Consider the following 23,668-nt stretch of genomic DNA (forward strand, 5'->3'; position numbering starts at 1 on the left):
TCACACTGTGGAAATGTGGATGATTGACTTCTATGAGTCCAAGCAGAAATGCGCTCCCTCTCTCTTTCCCCCACCCCATGGCCAGAATCAGCAGCCAGTTAGTGTTTCCCACTCCTCTGAACACTGTGATTGGAGGAGAACACAGTCACGGACAGCACTGTGGCAATTCCTAATTGGTTAGCCACAGAAGTCAATATCAAAGCTACCCCACTCAGCGTCTTCCAAATATTGAGATATTCAATTTACACACACACACACACACACAGAGAGAGAGACACACACAGAGAGAGAGGGAGAGAGAGGTATAATTTCAGAGACTTAGGGCCGTCCTAGACGAGGCCTTAGCGCGCCTTGAGACCCGGTTTCCCTGCTGTGCGTCCAGATGACGCACAGGGGAATCCGGGCCCAGGCCGCAGTGAGGCCTCCTCCAACGCGCCATAAGCAAAGTCGCTTATGGTGCGCCTTTTTCGCAGCCCCGGCCTCAGGCCAGAGCTGCGAAACGTGTGGGAAGGTCCGCGGCTTTTTGCAGCTACTCGCTTACTCGCGAGTAGCCACGAAAAGCCACGGACCTGGCACAGCGCTCGTACGAGCGCTGTGCCCATCGTGCCAGGGGGTGGGTGATCCGGGGGGGAGATGGTGGAGGGCGACGAAGGAGACGGCAAGGGGGGGGGGCGGAGGGCGACGAAGGAGACGGCGAGGGGGGGCAGAGGGCGACGAAGGAGATGGTGAGGGGGGCGGAGGGCGACGAAGGAGATGGTGAGGGGATGGCGGAGGGCGAAGAAGGAGATGGTGAGGGGGGGGAGGGCGACGAAGGAGATGGTGAGGGGATGGCAGAGGGTGACGAAGGAGATGGTGAGGGGGGCGGAGGGCGACGAAGGAGATGGTGAGGGGATAGTGGAGGGCGAAGAAGGAGATGGTGAGGGGATGGCAGAGGGCGACGAAGGAGATGGTGAGGGGATAGCGGAGGGCGAAGAAGGAGATGGTGAGGGGGGCGGAGGGCGACGAAGGAGATGGTGAGGGGATAGCGGAGGGCGAAGAAGGAGATGGTGAGGGGATGGCAGAGGGCGACGAAGGAGATGGTGAGGGGGTGGAGGGCGACGAAGGAGATGGTGACGGGATGGCAGAGGGCGACGAAGGAGACGGCGAGGGGGGCAGATGGGGGGGATTAAATAAAAAAAAACCTTACCTTCTCCGGCGGCTTCGGGCCCCACATGGCCCCTTTTAAAAAAACAACACATGGCTGACGCTGCAGGGCTTCCGTCGTCCCTGCGGGTCGGCCGTCTAGGAGGCTGGGCGGCGCGCGTTAAACTTAACGCACCATAGCCCCGCCTCCCTGCCGGCTTATCCCGGCAGGTCTAGCAAAGCCCTTAGAAGCTCCAACTGGGCATGTCTCCACTCTGATATTAATCAATAGGTTTGGAAGCGGCCAATCTCTACTCCAGAAGTTCGAGTGCTCCGCAGATGTTTGTGGTTACTAGATAATTCTAGGGTGCAGTGCACACCCCTACCTGATAGTGGGTGTCATAATCAGTGCAATGACTTAATTCATTAGCTAAAAATACTGAAAAGCAGGAGCAGTTAACTAATGACTATCAATTGAGAGATTACCTTGTATGGCTGATTGTGGATAATGGTTTCAAAATATGTCACGGTCCTATGTCTTGTTTATAGTTTGGAAGTCATTAGATCAAAGACACTTTAGAGTAGGGTGACCATATGGAAAGGAGGACAGGGCTGCTGTATTTTTAAGAGGTGTATAGAAAAATGAATTTCAGCAGGTGTCATTTGTATGCATGCAACACCTGGTGAAGTTCCCTCTTCATCACAACAGTTAAAGCTGCAGGAGCCCTGCCCTTTTTTTGCATCTGGTTAAGAGGACAGGGCTCCTACAGCTTTAACTGTTCTGATGAAGAGGTAATTTCACCAGTTACTGCATACATACAAATGCCACCTGCTGAAACTCATTTTTCTGTTTAACTGTTAAAGATTCAGGAGTCCTGACCTCCTTTAGGCCACCACCACATGGGAGAGGCACAGTTTTGCTGAGAAACCTTCATGGGCTATTTCTACAGGCCAGATGAGATCATAATTCTGAGCTTGTTCAGGCTGGTGTGATCACCTGAGATGCAAAGAAGCCACTTTGTTCACACAGAGGCCCACCTCTTTTAATCTCACACTCCACAAATTCATAACCCTCATAAATTTATGAGGCATGTGGAGCAGCAGTCCAGATGAGAGCTTTGCACAGTGATTATTACCTGGCCAGCCAGTAGTAGGCCATGAAAGTCTTAAATCCCATTAAAGGTATGTACATGAGGCAGACGCGGACATTGTAGAACATAGTGGTAGTGAGCTCCTGCAAGAGAAAACAGTGTTATGGCAATAAAACAAGTGAATAATTGTTGCAATTTCTATGGAGCATTTATGGTGACTACAAAGGTAATGATGCCATATGACTCAGAACAATTTTTGCAGCTATGGGAACACACAGGGGACTGCATCATGTTAAAAAGAAGAACTGCTATGGTGGCATGAAGCTCTCCAGTAAGAGTACAGATGGAACGGTCAGCTTGGTATTATGAATGGATATTATATAAATACCTTAAAACCAAGACAGGAATAAATAGATAGAATTCCAGGGGATTTTTCTGCAGAAATCAATGTATCACTTCAAACTGAAAATTTCTCAGGGGGCACCAATAGTGCTGCAGACACCCAGATTTGTTTCCCCATAGGGCTTCTGACATAAGGACTACGGGCATTTATTTGGAGCAAATTGGGGGCTTTTTTTCCACGATAACTATTGGTTTATTCTCTCCCCCACTGCCCAGATCTAAAGTGGCTCCAATTTCTTTTCCCCAGAAACATTTTTCACTTTTATCCTTGCACAGAAAAACTAGTCACAATGAATGAAGGCATGGAGAAAATATTTGTTCCATCTAAAAGTAAAAATCCCTGACTTCCTGGGTGCTTCCAGATGGAAAGCTCCTAGCTTTACCAAGTAGAAGGCATTGTGTAGCAATTTTTTCCTTTACTGATTTTCCACCATAGGAAAAAAAGATGGAAGACAGAAGAAGTGGTGTAGGAAAACACAGGAAGGCTACACATGTTAGGTGATGTCATCCATTAAATTCTATGAACGAGGCAGGGCAATAGTGAAATAAAAGCCCCAACTAGAAGTACCCTCTGTATTGCCACTGGAATCAGAATAATTAAATTGATCTGCCTGTGGAGATGGATGATGCAGCGAGAAAATGGATTATGCTGTCATCCAAAACCTCTTTAACATTCCATGAATGTGGCAGAGTGATCACAGAATTAAAGCATCTTCTGGAAGCATCTTGGGCTTTGTTAAATGGAACACTTTATTCTGGTGATTAACGGGTTGTCTCCTTTCACTAGTTGGTAATATAGTGACTTCAAGTAAACAATTTTCACTGAAGAAAACAAGCATTGTAAAACCAGAATATATATGTGTGTGTGCGTGTGGAATGGGATGGGCTAAAGCATGTATAGTCGTGTGAAAAAGAAAGTACACCCTCTTGGAATTGTATGATTTTACATATCAGGACATAATAACAATCATCTGTTCCTTAGCAGGTCTAAAAATTAGGTAAATACAACCTCAGATGAACAACAACACATGACATATTACACCGTGTCATGATTTATTTAACAGAAATAAAGCCAAAATGGAGAAGCCATGTGTGAAAAAGTAAGTACACCTTTATTTATTTATTTATTTATTTATTTAATTACATTTATATACCGCCCCACAGCCGAAGCTCTCTGGGCGGTTTACAACATTTTAAAATAGTAAACATTTACTGCTTCCATAGGAATTAAGATGCTAAGTAGCAGACAGGTGCTGCTAATCAAATGCCCGTGATTAACTGATCATCAGCAAGTATGACCACCTCTATAAAAGCCAAAAAAAATCATCAGTTTGCTGGTCTGGAGCATTCAGGTGTGTGTTAACACAATGCCAAGGAGGAAAGACATCAGCAATTATCTTAGAGAAGCAATTGCTGCTGCCCATCAATCTGGGAAGGGTTATAAGGCCATTTCCAAACAATTTAAAGTCCATCATTCTACAGTGAGAAAGATGATTCAAAAGTGGAAAACATTCAAGACTGTTGCCAATCTTCCCAGGAGAGGCCGTCCCAGCAAAATCACCCCAAGGTCAGACCACGCAATGCTCAGAGAAATTGCAAAAAACCCAAGAGTTACATCTCAGACTCTACAGGCCTCAGTGAGCATGTTAAATGTTAAAGTTCATGACAGTACAATTAGAAAAAGACTGAACAAGTATGGTTTGTTTGGAAGGGTTGCCAGGAGAAACCCTCTTCTCTCTAAAAAGAACGTGGCAGCACGGCTCAAGTTTGCAAAGTTGCATCTGAACAAACCACAAGACTTCTGGAACAATGTCCTTTGGACAGACAAGACCAAAGTGGAGAAGTTTGGCCATAATGCACAGCGCCATGTTTAGCAAAAAACAAACACAGCATATCAGCACAAACACCTCACACCAACTGTCAAGCTTGGTGGTGGAGGGATGATGATTTGGGCTTGTTTTGCAGCCACAGGACCTGGGAACCTTGCAGTCATTGAGTCGACCATGAACTCCTCTGTATACCAAAGTATTCTAGAGTCAAATGTGAGGCCATCTGTCCGACAGCTAAAGCTTGGCCGAAATTGGGTCATGCAACAGGACAATGATCCCAAGCACACCAGCAAATCTACAACAGAATGGCTGAAAAAGAAAAGAATCAAGGTGTTGGAATGGCCCAGTCAAAGTCCAGACCTCAACCCAATTGAAATGCTGGAAATGCTGTGGCGGGACCTTAAGAGAGCTGTGCAGAAACAAATGCCCTCAATACTCAATGAACTGAAGCAACGTTGTAAAGAAGAGTGGGCCAAAATTCCTCCACAACGATGTGAGAGACTGATAAAGTCATACAGAAAACGATTACTTCAAGTTATTGCTGCTAAAGATGGTTCTACAAGCTATTGAATCATAAGGTGTACTTACTTTTTCACACATGGCTTCTCCCTTTTTGGCTTTATTTCTGTTAAATAAATCATGACACGGTGTAATATGTCATGTGTTGTTGTTCATCTGAGGTTGTATTTACCTAATTTTTAGACCTGCTAAGGAACAGATGATTATTGTTATGTCCTGATACGTAAAATCATACAATTCCAAGAGGGTGTACTTTCTTTTTCACATGACTGTATTTCCATTAAAAAAAACAACCAGCCTAGAACAAATGTTTGCTCCCAAACCAGTCACAACTATTTATTGTTCAGACTCATCCTAAGCTGTGGTGAAGAAACTGGTCCTTGATGGTTTCGGGGAACCATCATTCGTTCTAGAATGTAGCAGCCATCTCCATGTAAGTTAAATATTCTGGGAAAACAGTTTGCTTCTGTTGCATTCTTGGCCCTATTAAGAGCTTGCTTCCTCCAATGCCACAAGATCTAAATGTCCGGAAAGTGTTTGTGGGTCAAATCTAGGCATTCTTTGTGTCTTAGAGCTTTATCACACTAGCGTTATACTGTGCAATCACTGCAAATTTCATGCAAAGGACTCAGAAGTTTTCCACCTTATAATCTGCTTTGATTGTGAAGTACTCCCATGCATCCTGCCTTAACTGTGCTATAAAGCCAAAAGATTTGCTGTATTTATCCCCTACTTTTTGAGCATATCTTCCAAGCCGCCGCCGGAGCGCAGGAGCAGGATTTTAAAGAAATGCTTACATCTGCGTAAGCGTTAAAGATAAATACACCAAAATTAGCACAGTAATAGATATTAGGGAGAGCTTTAAGCATACCAAATTTGAATTGAATTGGGTCATCCGTTGATTTTTAATGATTTTTTTTACATTTCCCCCCTTAAACTCACTTCCTGGTATGCAAAGGATCACTGTCGCCTGGTAGCAAAAACAAGAACAACCACGAAAGCTAAGTGCCACGGGGATAATCCGAGGGAAGCAGGTACGTGGGATGAAGCTCTTAAACACAACAGTGGAAAGGTTTTCCTCAGGGAGCTTGCCAAAGATTGTCTTGTCAGCATATTTCTTTAAAATAGAGTTCTGGCTGCGGCAACTGGGATTAAGGTGATCAGGGGATGAGATAGACTAGAAATGGATACAGTGAAAATAACTGATGCTATCTTAACCCTTAAATATTCACAGTGCCTGGCAGCATATAGTGATGGCACTGCATTCTTCCCCAATATTTGAGAGGCTCTTCATCCTGAACTATGAGCTGGGTGTAAACTAATGAAAAGATTATCTAATCCACCCCCAGTGGGCAGTGATGACGACACAGTCATCTATGTTCCACTCCGACATACATCAGTCCCCTTCTATGCTCAGCCATAGGAGGGAGCATTTTGTAACTACATCTCTGCAGATTACTTACAAACCATTTCTTCCTCTGAATTGCATAGTGAAAGATAATCATCTGGACATATGCAACGAACGCCACTGGAGCTAAGACTATGGTAAAAAGGGGAAACATAAATAAAACAAAGATGAGTATTTTCCTTCAGTTGAAAACTGTCTAAACTCAAATCAAGTTAGATTATTTCTAAGAGATTCCTCTTCCAAGCCATACTGGCAAAGTCATGACCTTTGCCCATCCAATTGCTCATCGTGCCCTTTTACCAAAATCCTCCACCTGCTCTTGTCTAACTCCACAAAGAGACATTTGACCTTATTGATAGTGGCAAACAATAGCCTGATTTTGGATCCTGTGCACAATAGCAGAGAAACTCACCGGCAAAATATTTGTGCTGGTGCTGGTAAGGCATGTATTTCTTTTTCTTCTTCCCAAGCTGCAAATGGGGAGAAGAAGTTAAGCTAAAGGCAAAACAAACCGTACCTCACACTAAGGGTTGCTAACTTCTTTTCTTCACAATTCAGGGGGGTGGGGGGGAAACCCACTCCCCTAAATTATTATGATTATGATTTATTACATTTATATACTGCCCCATAGCCGAAGCTCTCTGGGCAGTTTACAGAAGTTAAAAACAGTGGAAATTATATATACTAAAAATTAAAACCATAAAAAGCATAACGGACAATATTCATTTAAAACAACTATTCTGGGGTCAGTTAAAAACTGAACAGTGATGGGCAGAAAGACATTCAGGAAGTTTTCCTGCAAGCCCAGGCCAAGTCAGGCACCTCCTTCCTCTGTCAACATCAGTGCAAGCGGTACTTGATGAGATCTGGCAGGGCCTTGCAGTCCCCAAGTAATTTATTTATTTATTTATTTATTACATTTCTATACCACTCAATAGCCAGAGTCATGCAGGAGAACACCCTTGTTATCTCTGATTGGAGAGAATAAAGGGATTCCGCTTCATGCTGTTCACCCTTCAATTGGAGGGTGAATAGCACAAAGGGGGATCTGTTTGTTATCATAAATTGGAGATAACATGGAGATTCCTCTTCCCTGCGTCCTCCAGATCAGGAGCAGGGCTAGGGGAGAGTGCAGGGCTTGCAGAAGGGGGAGCCTATAGATGTGCCGCTGCTTGGGCACCACTGTTGGCTGGATTAAGCCTACAAGGCAGATGTTCTGATGCAATTCTTGGTTGAAAAAATGGATGTGACTATAAAAATGCATATTGCAGGATACAATACATGTAAAATGTGTACTTTGAAAGAAAATACATTTAGAAATACATATAAAATACATTCAAAAATATGTATTTCAATTGCTATTTTTTATGCAGATGGTTTATAAAAGAAAACCCCATATGTCAATTTATTTATTTATTTATTTGTTACATTTATATACCGTCCCATAGCCAAAGCTCTCTGGGCGGTTTACAAAAGTTAAAAACAGTAAACATTAAAAGTATACAAAATTTAAAACATAAGAACAACAGTATAAAAACGACAGTGTCCATTTAAAAACAACAGTTCTGGAGGTCCTTAAAAAACAAACTTAGTGTTGTTAAATGGTGTTAAATGCCTGGGAGAAGAGGAAAGTCTTTACCCGGCGCTTAAATGATTACAGTGTTGGCGCCAGGCGAGCCTCATCGGGGAGATCATTCCACAGTCGGGGGGCCACCACCGAAAAGGCCCTCTCCCTTGTTGCCATCTGTCCAGATTCTGCCAATGCAGAAACAGGATGGAGCGGACCCTTGAAACCCATATGCGAAACTCAGATAGATCAGAGATAGACTGATCTGTCTATCCCTAATTAAGAATATTTTATTTATTTATTTATTTATTTATTTATTTATTTATTTATTTATTACATTTATATACCGCTCCCATAGCCAGGGCTCTCTGGGCGGTTTACAGAAATTCTAAAATTGAGATAAAAACAAGTATACAAAATTTAAAATTCTAAAATGCAGAACATACGTACATAAAGCATTAAAAACCGTTAAAAAACTCAACATGTGGGTGATTAAGATGTGCCGCCATATGCCTGAGCAAAGAGGAAAGTCTTAACCTGGTGCCGGAAAGATAGCAGCGTTGGTGCCAGGCGAGCCTCGTCAGGGAGATCATTCCACAGTCTGGGGGCCACCACCGAAAAGGCCCTATCCCTCGTTGCCACACTCCGAGTAGGCACCCGGAGGAGGACCTTAGATGTTGAATGTAGTGACCAGGTATATTCACGTCAGGAGAGGCGTTCCTTCAGGTGTTGTGGTCCCAAGCCGTGTAAGGTTTTATAGGTCAAAAACAGCACCTTGAATTGGGCTCGGAAACATACAGGCAACCAGTGCAAGTGGACCAGAGCAGGTGTTATATGGTTGAACCTTCTGGTTCCCGAAATCAATCTGGCCACTGAATTTTGCACGAGCTGCAGCTTCCGAACCGTCTTCAAAGGCAGCCCTACGTAGAGTGCGTTGCAGTAATCTAACTTGGAGATTACCAGAGCATGGACAACTGAAGCCAGGTTATCCCTGTCTAGATAGGGGTGTAGCTGAGCCACCAGCCGGAGTTTGTAGAAGGCACTCCGTGCCAATGATGGATCTAAAAGAACCCCCAAGCTACGAACCTGCTCCTTCAGGGTGAGTGCAATCCCATCCAGAACCGGTAGAACACCCCCCATCCTGTCAGCGGAATCACCTACTAACAGAATCTCAGTCTTGTCTGGATTGAGTCTCAGTTTATTAGCCCTCATCCAGTCCATTGTCGCAGCCAGGCACCGGTTCAACACATCCACAGCCTCTCCTGCTGAAGATGAAAAGGAGAAATAGAGCTGCGTGTCGTCAGCATACTGATGACAGCACACTCCAAAGCTCCGGATGACCGCACCCAGCGGCTTCATGTAAATGTTAAACAATATGGGGGACAAAACCGACCCCTGGGGGACCCCATACTTGAGAGTCCACGGGGCCGAGTAATGTTCCCCAAGCACCACCTTCTGTATCCAACCTGCCAAATAAGAGCGGAACCACTGAAGAGCAGTACCTCCCACTCCCAGCTCAGCGAGTCATCCCAGAAGGATACCATGGTCAATGGTATCGAAAGCTGCTGAGAGGTCAAGGAGAATCAACAGAGTCAAACTCCCTCTCCTGTCTTTCTCCCGACGTAGGTCATCATACAGGGCGACGAAGGCTGTTTCTGTGCCAAAACCAGGCCTGAAGCCCGACTGAAATGGATCCAGATAATCAGTCTCATCCAAGAGTGTCTGGAGCTGGCCCGCAACCACCCGCTCAAGGACCTTGCCCAGGATGGCAAGGATTCCTTTAATCTACTGTGTTTTCTTTTCTGTGGCTTGCAGTGGTCCCACTCCTACTTAGTGGGTCAGCTCTAGAAGGAGGTGCTTGGGGAACATTGCTCACTCCATGGATCCTCCAGTATGGGGTTCTGCAGGGGTCAGTTTTGTCCCTAATGCTGTTCAGCATCTACATGAAACCATTGAGTGCAGTCAGCTGGAGTTTTGGAGTGCATTGTCATCAGTACACTGATGACATGCAGCTCTCCTTCTTATTATTATCTTCACCGGGTGAGGTTGTGGATGTGCTGAACTGGTGCCTGGCTGCAACAATGGACTGGATGAGAACTAATAAACTGAAATTCAATCCAGACAAGACTGAGATGCTGTTAGTGGTTGGTTCTGCTGACTGGATGGAGGGTGTTCAATCTGTTCTGGATGGGGTTGCATTCTCCCTGAAGGAGCAGGTTTGTAGCTTGGGGGTTCTCCTAGAACCATCTCTGTCACTTGAGGCTCAGGTGGCCTCAGTGTCACAGAGTGCCTTCTACCAGCTTTGGTTGGTGGCCCAGCTAAACCCCTATCTGGACAGAGCAAACAAGGATTCAGTTGTCTCCACTCTGGTAAACTTCAAGTTAGATTACAGCAATGCACTCTACGTGGAACTGTCTTTGAAGACAGTTCAGAAGCTGCAGTTTGTGCAAAATACGGCAGCCAGATTAATAAAAAAGACCAAGAGGTTTGAACATATAAGACTGACTCTGGCCTGCTTGCATTGGCTGCCTGCATGTTTCCGAGCCTGATTCAAAGTGCTGCTTTTAACCTATAACGCCTTACATGGCTCAGGACCACAGTACCTGGCAGAACGCCTTTCCCAACATGAACCTACCCATACACTACACTCAGCATCTAAGGTCCTCCTCTGAGTGCCTACTCCGAGAGAAGCTCGGAGGATGGCAACAAGGGAGAGGGCCTTCTCTGTGGTGGCCCTCCAATTATGGAATGATCACCCTGACGAGGCCAGCCTGGAACCAACATTGTTATCTTTTCGACGCCAGGCATTTAACAGCATATGCTGAGTTTTTAATTGACCCTGGATCTGCTGAGAGTACATAGTCGAATGTGCTTTTATGTAGGGGTGTGATCCGCTTCGCTTAGGATTGGAGAAGCAACTGCGAATTGGGGTGATCCTCCTCTGTCTGAAGCGGAGGAGAAGCAAATTGATGGCTGGAGAAGCATGGTGAAGAGAGGCGACCATAAGCGGAGTGCTCCTCTTTTCGCGGAGCGATCCGCCCGCCATTTCGGAATTTTTTCGCCCCAAAATTTTCCGCAATTTTTTCGCATTGCAGAAAAGATTAGTGGATAACTTTTTTGTTGTTCAAGCTAACTATTTGAAACTTGGTGTTCTTAGAGAGTCATGGGTGGGGGTCATTTTGAGCCTATTTTCAGCACTCTGTGTGGTGCGGTTTGCTTGCTATAATTTTCTAAAAAATAGGGTAAAAAAACGGGAGAGGTGCCTTTTTGAAGTGCTGAGAGGCAGATTCAACTCCCAGTCATGATCACCTGATGAAGCATCCTCCAATCCCAAAGTTGGAGTGGGGGGTAGGCAAAATGGGATACTGGGAAACTTCTCTTTCTTAGTCTCTGAATGGACTTTTCCCAGTGTTTTTTAAACAGTAGCCCCACCAAACACACAAACACAACCTGAAATCATATACTAAGAAAATAAATAGCAGATAGGAAACACAGCACTGCTACCCACCCTAACCTTGGTGAACAACTGAATAGATGTGGTGCAAGGGGATGAGGTCCCCTAGGGCATGTGGACGTGCCCAGTGCACTCCTTGGAGGATCATCAGAGCCCTCCAAAGAGTAACCAGTGGAGACTGGAGAAGCTAATGCCTATCATGAGTTGGTGACAGGTAGCTTCTTAAAGACTGGTACTTACTTAGGGCCAGTCAAATTGGCATATCGCCCTCCCCCTGGCCAAGTCCACTTTCCTCCTACTGGTAAAAGACAAACATAGCCTTTTTAAAAAAAATCTTCTTGTTTATTCAGCAACACTGCTGCTTTTAATTCCACCCCTCCTTTGTTTATTTATTACATTTTATATTTATACACCCCATAGCCCAAGCTCTTCTGGCTTTTCCTCTTCAGTGAAGTCAGGCAGGCTTTCATTGTGGGTCAACTCCTTATTGTTGTTGTTGTTGTTGTTATTGCTATTAATATTAATTAGTACTGCTATTATTAACGTTACTATTGTTGTTGTTGTTTAATAATGGCTGTGATCACAGTGCAGTCAATCAACTCTGAAGCAAGGATCACAAAGCTTTACTCTTATCCTCCTAGCCTCCAAGTTATGGAATGCAAAAGAAAAGGCATCTCTCTGTGCTGCTACCGCCTCACAGGGATGGTTTACATTACTGGCTTTGAAACAATCCTTGGCTCACTTCCTTGTGCCCCCAGAAATGTCTGCTGTCTGCCTGCCTGCCTGCCTTCCCTCCCTCCTCCCACTGGGAGCTACACTACATGATGGGCTTTGTGGTTCGTGCCCACCAGCCTCTGGCATGCTTGCTGCCAGTCCTCCTCCTCTGTGCCCGCCTCGCAGGGTTGGTTTGCAATGTGTTACTGCTGTCCTAGAAAGAAACAAACAATCCTTGCTTCACTTCCTTGTGCCCCCAGAAATGTCTGCTGCCTGCCTGCCTTCCCTCCCTCCCTCCTCCCCCTGGGAGCTGCACTACATGATGGGCTTTGTGGTTCAACCCCACAAGCCTCCAGCATGCTTGTTCCAAGTGCTGCCTGTCCTCCTCTGTGCCCGCCTCGCAAGGATGGTTTGTGTGTGTCTTGCTTTGACTCAGGGGATAAGTCCTTCCTGCGCTCACTTAGACTTTTTGAAGTTCCAAATAAATTTTTCAAGTGTGGAAGAAGATTCATATTTAGGGTTATCTACTCCCCAATTCATGGCATGTTGGGATTTCCTTTGAAATGGCCCCATTGAGCTGTCTGCAGCTTTAAATCCCTGAGATACTGGGGTGTCCGATTTTCAAAAATTCCCCAAAAATCAGGGGAGGCTTGGATTTGCTTGAGGCTTGGCATGCATGTGTATACATGCAGGAGGTGTCATGGTGCCTAATTTGACATTTCTAACGTGAAAATTGACAGAGTTCTAGCATGGGACTTGATTTGGGGCGAGTTAAAAGGTTAAAGCCCCGCCAAAAATCAGGGGATGATGGAATTTGCTTGAAACTTGCTATGAATGTGGATCTAGATGGCATCTCTGAGGGTGCCTGCTTCAAAGTTTTTTATCTGTCAAAATGTCAGAGAAAATCCCATGTCTGAAAATAGGGTGTCCGATTTTCAAAAATCCCCCCAAAATCAGGGGATGCTTGGATTTGCTTGAGGCTTGGCATGCATGTGTATACATGCATGAGGTGTCATGGTGCCTAATTTGATGTTTCTAACGTGAAAATTGACTGAGATATCGAAAAGGGTGTGAATTGGGGTTAGGGGTGATGCGTTACAGGTTAAAGCCCTGCCAAAAATCAGGGGATGATGGGATTTGCTTGAAACTTGCCATGAATGTGGATCTAGATGGCATCTGTGAGGGTGCCTGCTTCCAAGTTTTTATCTGTCAAAATGTTGGAGTAAATCCCATGTCTGAAAATGGGGTGTCCGATTTTCAAAAATTCCCCGAAAATCAGGGGATGCTTGGATTTGCTTGAGGCTTGGCATGCATGTGTATCATGGTGCTAAGTTTGAGGTTTCTAACGTTAACAGAAAAAAGTTGTAGGCTTTTTTGGATTTCAATGCAAGCCTATGGGGGGGAAAAGCGGAGCTCCTATCCGGATCCAGAGCTTTATAGCGAACCGGAGCGGACTATAGGCAGAGCGGACCCGATCCAGAAGTTGTGAATCTGGAAGAGAAGCGGATCGAGGGGTCCGTGCACACCCCTACTTTTATGCTTTTTAAATTTCGTGCTTTTATGGTTTTAAATTTTGTATATTGATTTTCAATGTTCAATGTTTTAATCTTTGTAAACCGCCCTCAGAGCGTGAGCTATGGTGCAGTATATAAATGATAATAATAATAATAATAATAATAATAATAATAATAATAATAATAATAATAGTAGTAGTAGTAATCCCAAACCTTCTATTTACTCACCTCCACAGAGAGTGCTTTCCCCAAGCTGAACAGGAACGGGTGCATGTTGAGGTCAGGGTCCTTGCGGAAGCAGTTGGGTTTGGCATGATGCTGGTTATGCATATGAATCCACCAGCTGGCTGGTCCACCCTGCATATATAAACCCACAGCTTTTTCATTTATTCAAGGGAAGAACAACATCATAACCATAGTGTAGTGGCTAAGGGTGTGAGTTGTTCAAGCACGGTTTTTCTCAGAAGCAGTATTGGGATGAGATTCCCAGTCTACCTGAAGGAGCTATTGTAAGGTTGGATGAGATCCGCTAATTAAAACGCATAGAATGATGGAAATTTTCTGCATACATACTACTACATCTGTTTATTTATTTATTTTATTATCATTATCATCACCACCACCACCACAATCTAAGCCTGAGAGAACATCCCTCTGGCTCTATTAGAATGCAACTAGGGCAGTGCTATTTAGATGTCACCAGCAGCAACTACATTTTTTTAAATTTATGTATTACATTTATATCTTGCCTTTTATTCATGGAAGACAAGGCAATGTGAACAGAGTTCACAAGTAATCTCCCATCCAGACTCTGACCAGATGTAGACCCATTTTGCTTCAACAAGGTTGCTGCATACAAATCATCACCATCACCACCATCATCATCATCATCTCAGTATTTGACACTTACTTTAAGTATTGCCAACACAATGAAGTGCCACAATTTATTCCATTTGACCTTCTCAAAGACAGAAATATGCCCAAGATCATGCTGAAAATATCCATACTGGATCTGGAAAGCAAAATACAATATCAAGACAGGGATGATTCAGGGATATTGATAGCAGCTATTTTATGCACAAGATTATAGTCTAGGCCAGGGATGGGCAGAAGGTAGATCTCAGGATGTTTTGCACTTCAGGTTCCAGAAGTCCTTGCCAGCTTGGACAATGGTCAAGAATACTGAGAACTGAAATCCATGTATTTTATGCCCACCCCTGGCCTAGGCTCCCAAACATTTGAAAATGAAGCTGTACAAAACCATTGACCTTCATCCTAAACCTTCCTGATTCCCAAAGGATTAACAATAATATAGGGAAGGACGCTCTGTCCCTCTGCTCAGTTGTGCCCCTTTTTCAAGTGGCACTGGCACATGAAAAGGCTTGCCCTACAAACAGAACATATCAAATCCAAACACAACTGACCAGTGAAATGGAAGCAGGGTCATGGGCACTACATTTCCATGGATTCAACCCACAGGGGTGGTATAAGGTTTAAAAGCCCACGGCCATGTGGACAAAGCCAGATCCTCAGCAAGAAATCATGACCTCCAATCCCAGCCAGCGCTCAACTTTAGGGGAGGACATAGACAACTGGCCCTACCATAGGGGGTTGCCAGCCTTTAAATCAGGGTTGCTGAACCTCTTTCAGCCCAGGGCCCAAATTCTATTTTTTGGAAGCTCTCGGGGCTGCATTCCAGTGGTGGGTGGGGCTGAAGGATAAAGAGGTAGGGGCAGAGGCCAAAAACAACAGCATGTTTTAGCTTAAAGCACTTACTCTTAATAAGTAAGCTTTAGGAAAGGCAACGTTGCCTTTACAAATGGGGAAAACTGCACAACAGCTGGGAAGCCGCTAAACTGTTGGTGATTGGGAGAAATGGGGTGGAGCCAGAGGACGGGGGCATGGTCATCAGGGGAACCCTGGAGGGCTGGAGTTAGTCATCTTTGGCCAATTAAGAGATTTGGCCCATGGACCTGAGGTTCAACACCCCCACTTTAAATGTTACAGCAGTGCAGTGGGGTGAATCCTTCGAAAAGCATCTCATACAGCACTACCAGAATCTTTAAATGCTACTAACGTTTCTTTTTGAATGTAGCAGTCCTTTGATATTTCTCTGTTAACATCTGCCCTCTTTATCTATAATAAGGAGGCTAGCAAGGATCCTGACTGGAGGATCCATTTCATGCTCAATATGTACAGGTTCCCAGGGATATCAGAGAATATGAATTCATCTAGAGGGTTAACACATTGCCCAGCCAATGGGCAGAGTCCCCAAGTCTTATCTGAATAACTGCCACACCAGTGAAGAAGTTGTGTGCATTCTCCATGTCTTCTTGACAATGGGAATAATTTACTCTTATGCGAGCCTTCATTGAAGTCTATTGTGTGCAATGAAGGTGCATGTCTATGTACAAAGAAGCTGCAATTCCACTCCTACACACTTTGGGACTGTTAACTGGTTATGTATAGCTGAATGATAGTCTAGAATCCTCTTACACCTAGAGCTTCATCACATGGGGGGGAATCGTGTTCCCTTACCGTCGCTACTCCGGCCTAGCGTTTGTCCCTCATTACTTCCTCTTTCAAAAGAGGAAGTAAGCAAACAATGTGCACGTGGCCCATTCAGTGGGCTGTTTTGATTGCGCTGCTTCTCCTGCACACAGCAGGAGATAGCGGCAACTTCCATCTCAAAAATAATTTGGATTTACTGGTGTCTTTTTTTGTCCCGCAAAGAAGCCTAGAAGGGGTGGGAGGTGTGCAGGATGCAGACAACGTCATGAATAGCACCTGCACAAATCTGTGAGTGCCCAGGAATGAGCATGCAATAAAATGCTCATCTGATGACACCCCTAGTGAGCAGGGTATTTCCAGATAAGACTTTTATCCTGTAGCTGCCCTCCTCTTGTACTGTATTTTACAGAGGGTCCAGATACCACCATCTTTTTTTTGTAGCCCTCTCACTGCTTTGTCCATCTTTTTTCTTATCAGAAAAAAGAAACAGTTAAGGAAGAAACAATGGAATAGCTTCACACCTTTTGAAGCTATCTGGAAGTGCCCACAGATACATTACCTGTGCAGTGGTGAACATAGCTATCCCGATAAGGAAGGGCACCCAGGATTTTCCAAAGTACCAGATAGTGAGCCAGGCTGCAATGTCTAGCAGGAAAGCATGCAGAAAAATGAAGACGAAGAAGGAATGTCTTGGCTTCAGGAGTCCCATCCTCTTCACCTTTTCATGCAGCTCACGGAAATCCTGTACCAGTGCTTCCTGTAAGAAGGGTCGACAGGTAAGCTCCCTCTTCACCCAATAGATGTCATTCATTTTGCCTTCGAACGTAAGAAGAGCCCTACTGGATCAGACCAAACGCCTACCTAGTCCAGTGTCCTGTTTCCCACAGAGACCAAGCCGAGGGCCATGGCAACCACACAAGCAGGGCATGAGGGCAATAGCTTGTGTTCTCTTGTGTCCCTCCCACTTGGGTACCCCAGCAACTGGTTTTCGGAGGCATGCGAAGGATCTTCTGTGCCACATTTTGCATGGTGTTGGGTGGTGAGATGGATATTCTCAAGAGGAGCTTCTGTCTCCATTCCCTTGAGCCTTATGACCTTGAGCGGCAACTGTGAATAAACCCCTCCCCCATTCTAATGATTCCCAAAAGCAGGGGTAGGAAGCTTGGTTTTCTCCAGATGCTTTGGACTACAAGTCCCATATTCCCCAGTCAGTATGGGCAATGGTAAAAGATTAAGGGACTTGTAATCTCTCCCTCTTCCCTCGAACCTTGTGGCCTTGAATGGCAAGTCTGAATAACCCCCTCTCCCAGTCTAATGATTCACAAAAGCAGTGGTAGGTGCTTTGGTGGCCTCCAGATGTGCTGGATTACAAGTCCCATAATCCATTGCCATTGTATATATGGGACTTGTAGTCCAAAACATCTGGTGAGCACCAGGTTGCCTACCTGCCTTAGAGTGTTCACCAACCTCTTTTCATCTTCTATCTCCCTCCCCTGGTTACCCATACTAGACCTGCCAAATAGTCTATATTTAACAACTGGGTGATTTATAATACTGGTTCACATGACATGGGAGTGGTTAATAAGCCATGGTGGCTTGTTAACCATTCTCTGCATGCCAGTTACAAATGGCCAAATTTACACTAATGGGTTGCACACCAGGTTGCCAATTCAAGCCCCCCATCATGGCTTCTTCTGTTGTCCAAACCCACCAAGGGTGGCCGGTTGGGGTGTTTAACAAAACACCCCACAACCCTACAACAGTCCAGCAAGGGTAATTATTAAGCATAAGAATTATTTTAAACCTAAGAATTTGAAGATATTGTGATTGTTATTTTAATATTTTATTGGTTTTATATTTATTTATTTATTTATTTATTTATATTTATTTATTTGTTACATTTATATACCGCCCCATAGCCGAAGCTCTCTTGGTGGTTTACAAAAGTTAAAAACAGTAAACATTAAAAGTATACAAAATTTAAAATATAAGAACAACAGTATAAAAACAACATATATATGCTCTTTTAACTAATTTCATGTATTATATTTTATTTAGTGTTGTTCCCCGCCTCGATCCAGAGGGAGAGGCAGCTAATAAATATATTATTATTATTATTATTATTATTATTATTATTATTATTATTATTATTATTAAAGCCACAAAGGGCTGCAATGATCATGTGAACCAAGTCAGTGTCTAGTATGTGAATAAGAACAACAACACCAGCCATCCCAGACAAACTTGACTCATGGAGAAAGAGAAATTCTACCTCCCCGCAACTTAAGTGGTGATCAGCCAGGCAAATGGGCATGTGCCAAGTGAATGAGGGATTCAGCAAGCTCACTCCATCTGCTGCCAGCTGCACAAACTTTTTCTGTCTCCTCCATAATGGCTAGGTACAAAGCCTCCCCTCACCACATGTAAACCTCCCAGAGAGCCCTGGCTATGGGAGCGGTATATAAATGTAATAAAAATAAATAAATAAATAAATGTTAGTGGGCATACACCCTTGGGGTCCAGCCATGTTGTCCTCGGTTTGGTTTCCAAAATACGGTCAGCCTAGCTTAAAACCCAGGCTCTGTGATCACAAAGGAAATCCTGTAGCAAAATTTTTCAATACCTGCAGAGTAGGTGGGCTGACTGCAGAATTCTGTGATCAACTCTGTTTTCCCCCCTAGGACCTCAGCATCAACCAACTGGAGCCAGGTGCAAACATTTTATTTATTTATTTGTTTATTATTGCATTTATATCCTGCCTTTTTTCCTCCAAGGAACCCAAGGCAGCATACATAATCCTCCTCTCAACTTTATCCTCACAACAACAACCCTGTGAGGTGGGTTGGGCTGAGAGTCTGTGACTGGCCCAACATCACCCAGTGGGTTTCCATGGCCAAGTGGGGACTAGAATCCAGATCTCCTGACTCGCAGACTGACACTCTAGCCACTACACTACACTGGCTCAGTGGAATTAAGGAACAGGGTTTGTTTTAAGGAACAACAATTTGTTTTCAGCATCTGAACTGAGCTTGCTTTCCCTTTATCCCTAAATCCAGTCCTGGTTCTCCCCCTTGCAAGCTTTCTTTATTTCAGCAGCCTAGTTTATGGGGATGGAGGAGCACTTTTGTTGTTGCTGTTGTTAAACAAGGGGAAATCAGGAACCCTTGCAGATCTACTGCAAATCACCCAGAGATCTACCAGTAGATCCTGATCTATCTAGTGCTCAAGTCCAACATTGAGCACACTCTAAGAATTTCAGTGTAGTATGACTGCAAGCCAACGGATTTTCACACACACTCCATCAGATCTTCTTTTTTTTTTTAATGGCAGCTCTGAGGAAAAACTCACATTTTTGGTGGGCTCACAGCTGGGTTGATCAGGCGCCAGCTCCCCAATTAGCAGCGAACTCAAGTATTTCTTCACTAGGTCCTCATTTTTGTGGAAAGCGGAGAAGGCATCCTAAGAAACACATAAAGAAATAGTATATGAGAGGAGAAGAGCACTGTGCAGCAGTAATGATGGACATGAAAGGCATGTAGATTTGTTTCTTTTTAGCAACAGATGAAACTTTCTGATTGTTTAAGGAGCAAGACCATCATTTTTAAGGCGGGCTCTCTCCTCTTGGTGGCAGAAGGGTCTCAGCGGTTCAGGTACATGTGTCTGTGATTTCAGAGTTACAGAGCTGGTTGGACAGCTTGGGTTGATGGTCCAAGGAAAGAAAGTGGAGTGAGAGCAGTTGGAAAAGGGAAGGAGTTTGCAGCCTTTGCTAGACCAGGCTATATCCCAGGGTGATACCCGGGATCGTCCCACATGCTGGCAAGCTGACATGAAACACTCACATCAGTGAGACTTCTTTTATTGAGGAAATAACATGGTAGACCAGCTTAATGGTTACAGAGTCTCCAAAACTCACTTAAAGCTGAATGAAGGGCAGGATCTACACTATTCATTACACCATTGTTTAAGTGCATTGTTGCGTCCTCCCTTGCTACGTTACAAAATGCAACTTGAGCCCAGTCAATCGAAATACCTTTTCTTCTATCGTTTTACCCCGGCACATTCTTCTTTAGAACGTTCTTCATTATGCTCATACCGGCTCTGAAGTAAACCTCCTTCTTCCGGTGACTCTGAGCTAGACCTGCCGGGATAAGCCGGCAGGGAGGCGGGGCGACGCGTAGGGACGAGGGAAGCCCTGCAGCGTCTTAAAGGGGCCACGTGCGCCCCGAAAGATAAGCAGTTTTTTTAAAAAATTAAGCCTCTGTCCCCTCTTTCACCGCCCTCCCTCCCCCTCCCCCTCCCCCTCCCCCTCATCGCGTTGTGCCAGCTCTCCCTCCCCTTGTCTAGAAAAGCCCTCACTTGTCCTAATCAGGAAGCAAAGACCATGGTCACGAGACATGACTTTGAAAGATGGCATTGAAAACAACGAAAGATTGGGGCACATTGTTAGTTTTAAAACGATTTTAACAGAAAGTGGAACGGTTTTAAAAGTCAGAAGAAACGTAACAACAACAGCATCACGTGACTGCTGACGTCATCTCTGCCAACTTGTTACGTTTCATCTAGACAAGTGTAGACGGGCCCAAGGTTAGAAACCTTTAGGCTCTTTTTTCTGAAACAATCCTTAAGGCAAACACTCGGAAGGGGGGGTGAATAGAGTATGCCAGTAACTGCTTTGAGCTTCTCCAGATGCCACATCTGCTGGCACCTCAATTGGAACATGGCCAATATCCTAAAACAAAGTCCCAGGAAAGGTTGCTCTGAGCCACCAGAGCTGGGCAGAGTGATCTGTCACGCACTTGTCAATCTCAGTAGGGTGATCATATGACCGGATTTGCCCAGATTTGTCTGGGGTTTTGGTGACAAATCCGGGAGGGGGAGGGGAAATCTGGATTTTTTCCAATCTTCCCAAACCAAAGAGCAGCTCTAATGGGAATTAACAAAAATGCTTGTAACTCCGTCATTTTTAAAGATAAAGACATGAAACTTGGCACGATGGTAGGTCTTAGGTAGGGCTTTAGTTAAACCAAATTTGAAACAGATCTGTTCATCCATTGATTTTTTTAAGATTTTTTTTTAAAATTGAGGTTTTAAAATTATTATTTTTAAAAAATGTTATTTTTAAAGATAAAGATATGAAACTTGGCACCATGATTGCTCTTCACAAGTACTTTAGCTATGCCAAGTTTGAAACAGATCTGTTCATCCATTGAGTTTTAGGATTATTTTTTTTAAAAATTGAGGTTTTAAAATTATTTTTTAAAAATGACATTTTTAAAGATAAAGGGCTGAAAGTTGGCACCATGATCGCTCTTAAGGAGAGATTTAGCCATGCCAAGTTTGAATCAGGTCTGTTCATCCATTTTTTAAAGGAGTTTTTTAAAAGTTCAAAGTTTTAAAAATTATTGTTTTTTAAATCTGCTGGAGCCATATTCTTCAAACTCAGGTTGTCAAACCTCCTCTTTGGGGTGTTGTACATTAAGCAGTTTCAGCCCTTGGCATTAAGGGGATCTCCAGTCTTTAGGTAAAAAGTCCTGGGCAAGCAGGGCGCCTTTCCTGGTGCAGATTTGGTGTGCAGTCGGGTACCTGGAGCTCAGCAGAGTCAAGGCATCCACAAATCAAAATGTGGGAAAGGAGAGGTCAGTCAAAGCAACCCACAGGGCAAAACAGAATGGGCCAGAGGCCTTTTTCTCAAAGTTCCACATCATGGGCAATGAAGGGTCATCTTTAGAGAAAAACTCTCATGACCAACAGTACGGTGCCAGTCGAGAGAGAGGCTCTCTTCTTTGCTGATGCCCTGTTGCTGCGAATGTTGGAACCCGGCATATCATTGCTTTGCTTTGCTACCACTTCCCTTCCACTTCACTTTGTACACTTGTGAGCTAGGCTTTGACTGCACTGCTGGGATGCAATGCAGAACATTTGAAATGCATACCAGAGAAAATTAGATAGATTTGTGGCTTTGGCTGGCTGGCATATCTCTTAGAGACAGAGTTAGACTGAAATCACATCTCAGAGATGGCTGTAGCTGAGCCCTGAGAGGCTGCTGTACCACACAGAGCCTTTTTAAGAGTGTCTCAGAGTCCAGTTTTGGTGCAGGCAGAGGTGGCTGACAGTGGAGTTTTTTAAAAAAAACAAGAGTCACTGGATGCAACCAAGCTATAAGCTGTTGCCCTACCCCCAGCCACAGGGTACAAGTGCACAGCCTGGCTGGACCGTTGGGACTTAGAATCCATGACTTAGAGTGAGAGACAACAGAGGCTGCACAGATAACCCAGAGACATCTATTGTAACTTAGCCCCATGGTGCTGGCATGAAACGCAGGGCATTAGGAAGAGGGAGGGAGGGTGGTAAACTCAATTCTGTAACCCCCGGAGATGATATTAAGGACCCACCTGTCGGTAGTAATGGTGGTCCAACTTTTATAAAAGGGGGCAAGGATGTCGCCAAATTTAGGTGTGGAAATTAATTTTATAGGACAGTCAAAAATGCCGTCTTTGACTCTGGTCGGGTTTGCCTCTGTTTTGCTTGAAGCGTCCCGGGAATTGTTGCCTCTTGTACTGACCTTGGGGTTGGTACAGAGGAGGTCTATCCTGAAATTGCTGTTGCTGTCTGGGCTGGAACTGCTGTTGAGCCCTAGGCCAACGTCTTGGGCGGAATGCTCTTTGAATTTGTTGTTGTTGCTGCTGCCCAATTCCCATCTTTTTAGCCGTATTCTTGGCCTTTTGGATGTTCTCCATCGATTCGTCGGTGGAAGAATGGAATAGACCGTTTCCATCAAATGGCAGATCCTCGATACAGGAGCGTGCCTCCTGAGACAAACCTGCTGACCTTAGCCATGCATGTCTTCGTAGGGCTATGGACCCTACCAGGGCTTTTGAGGCACAGTCTGTCGCGTGGCGAGCTGTGTTGAGCTGTTGCCTTGATAGTGCCATGGCCTCAATGTAAAAGACGGTCGCCAGTTCCCTTTGGTCATCTGGCAGATAACCAGACAGGGATGCCATCTTCTCCCATAAGAAGAGTTGATATTTTGCCATGGTGGCTTGGTAATTATGCACTCGTAATGACAGTGCAGTTGAAGAATAAATTCTTCAACCTATGCCATCGAGCCGACGACCTTCCTTATCTACCAGCGCATTGTGCCTCTTATGAGTGTGTCCCTGAGACACCTCTACAATTATGGAGTTAGGCTTGGGATGAGTAAAAAGAAAAGGAGCAGACTTTTCCTGTATTTTGTATGTATTATCTAGCCTCCTGGACATTGGTGGCATAGAGGCGGGCAGCTTCCACGACTGTTGTGCTGTGCGTAATAGCACGGGCAAGTAGGGAATAGCTGCTGGAGTAGCTGACTCACAGTATGCATCATCATAAACTGGGTCGTTCAATTTTTCAATGGGTTGAGACATTTCAATCCCCAATGATCTCACCATCCTTTGCACTTGATCGGCAAAGTGCGATAGGTCTTCTGAAGGGGAGACCACATCTGAAGTCCCTACAATGTCATCAGGGGAGGGAATGGATGGTACCGGTGAAGCTTCTC

At 44.5% G+C, this 23,668-nt stretch overlaps 1 protein-coding gene across 1 annotated transcript in view; it reads right to left on the minus strand.

Moving 5' to 3' along the window:
* Positions 1 to 23,668, minus strand: part of LOC134392586 (acyl-CoA (8-3)-desaturase-like) — a 191,149-nt gene that overhangs the window by 5,155 nt on the left and 162,326 nt on the right. The window contains exons 3-9 of the mRNA XM_063117026.1: positions 19,480 to 19,590; positions 16,691 to 16,888; positions 14,531 to 14,632; positions 13,849 to 13,977; positions 6,784 to 6,841; positions 6,427 to 6,503; positions 2,259 to 2,356 (exon numbers count right to left, since the gene is read on the minus strand). Of these exons, the coding sequence (XP_062973096.1) occupies positions 2,259 to 2,356; positions 6,427 to 6,503; positions 6,784 to 6,841; positions 13,849 to 13,977; positions 14,531 to 14,632; positions 16,691 to 16,888; positions 19,480 to 19,590 (773 nt within the window). The remainder of the gene's footprint in view (positions 1 to 2,258; positions 2,357 to 6,426; positions 6,504 to 6,783; positions 6,842 to 13,848; positions 13,978 to 14,530; positions 14,633 to 16,690; positions 16,889 to 19,479; positions 19,591 to 23,668) is intronic.

This window comes from Elgaria multicarinata, chromosome 2 (assembly GCF_023053635.1).
Source record: "Elgaria multicarinata webbii isolate HBS135686 ecotype San Diego chromosome 2, rElgMul1.1.pri, whole genome shotgun sequence".
In the NCBI taxonomy this organism is placed as follows: domain Eukaryota; kingdom Metazoa; phylum Chordata; class Lepidosauria; order Squamata; family Anguidae; genus Elgaria; species Elgaria multicarinata.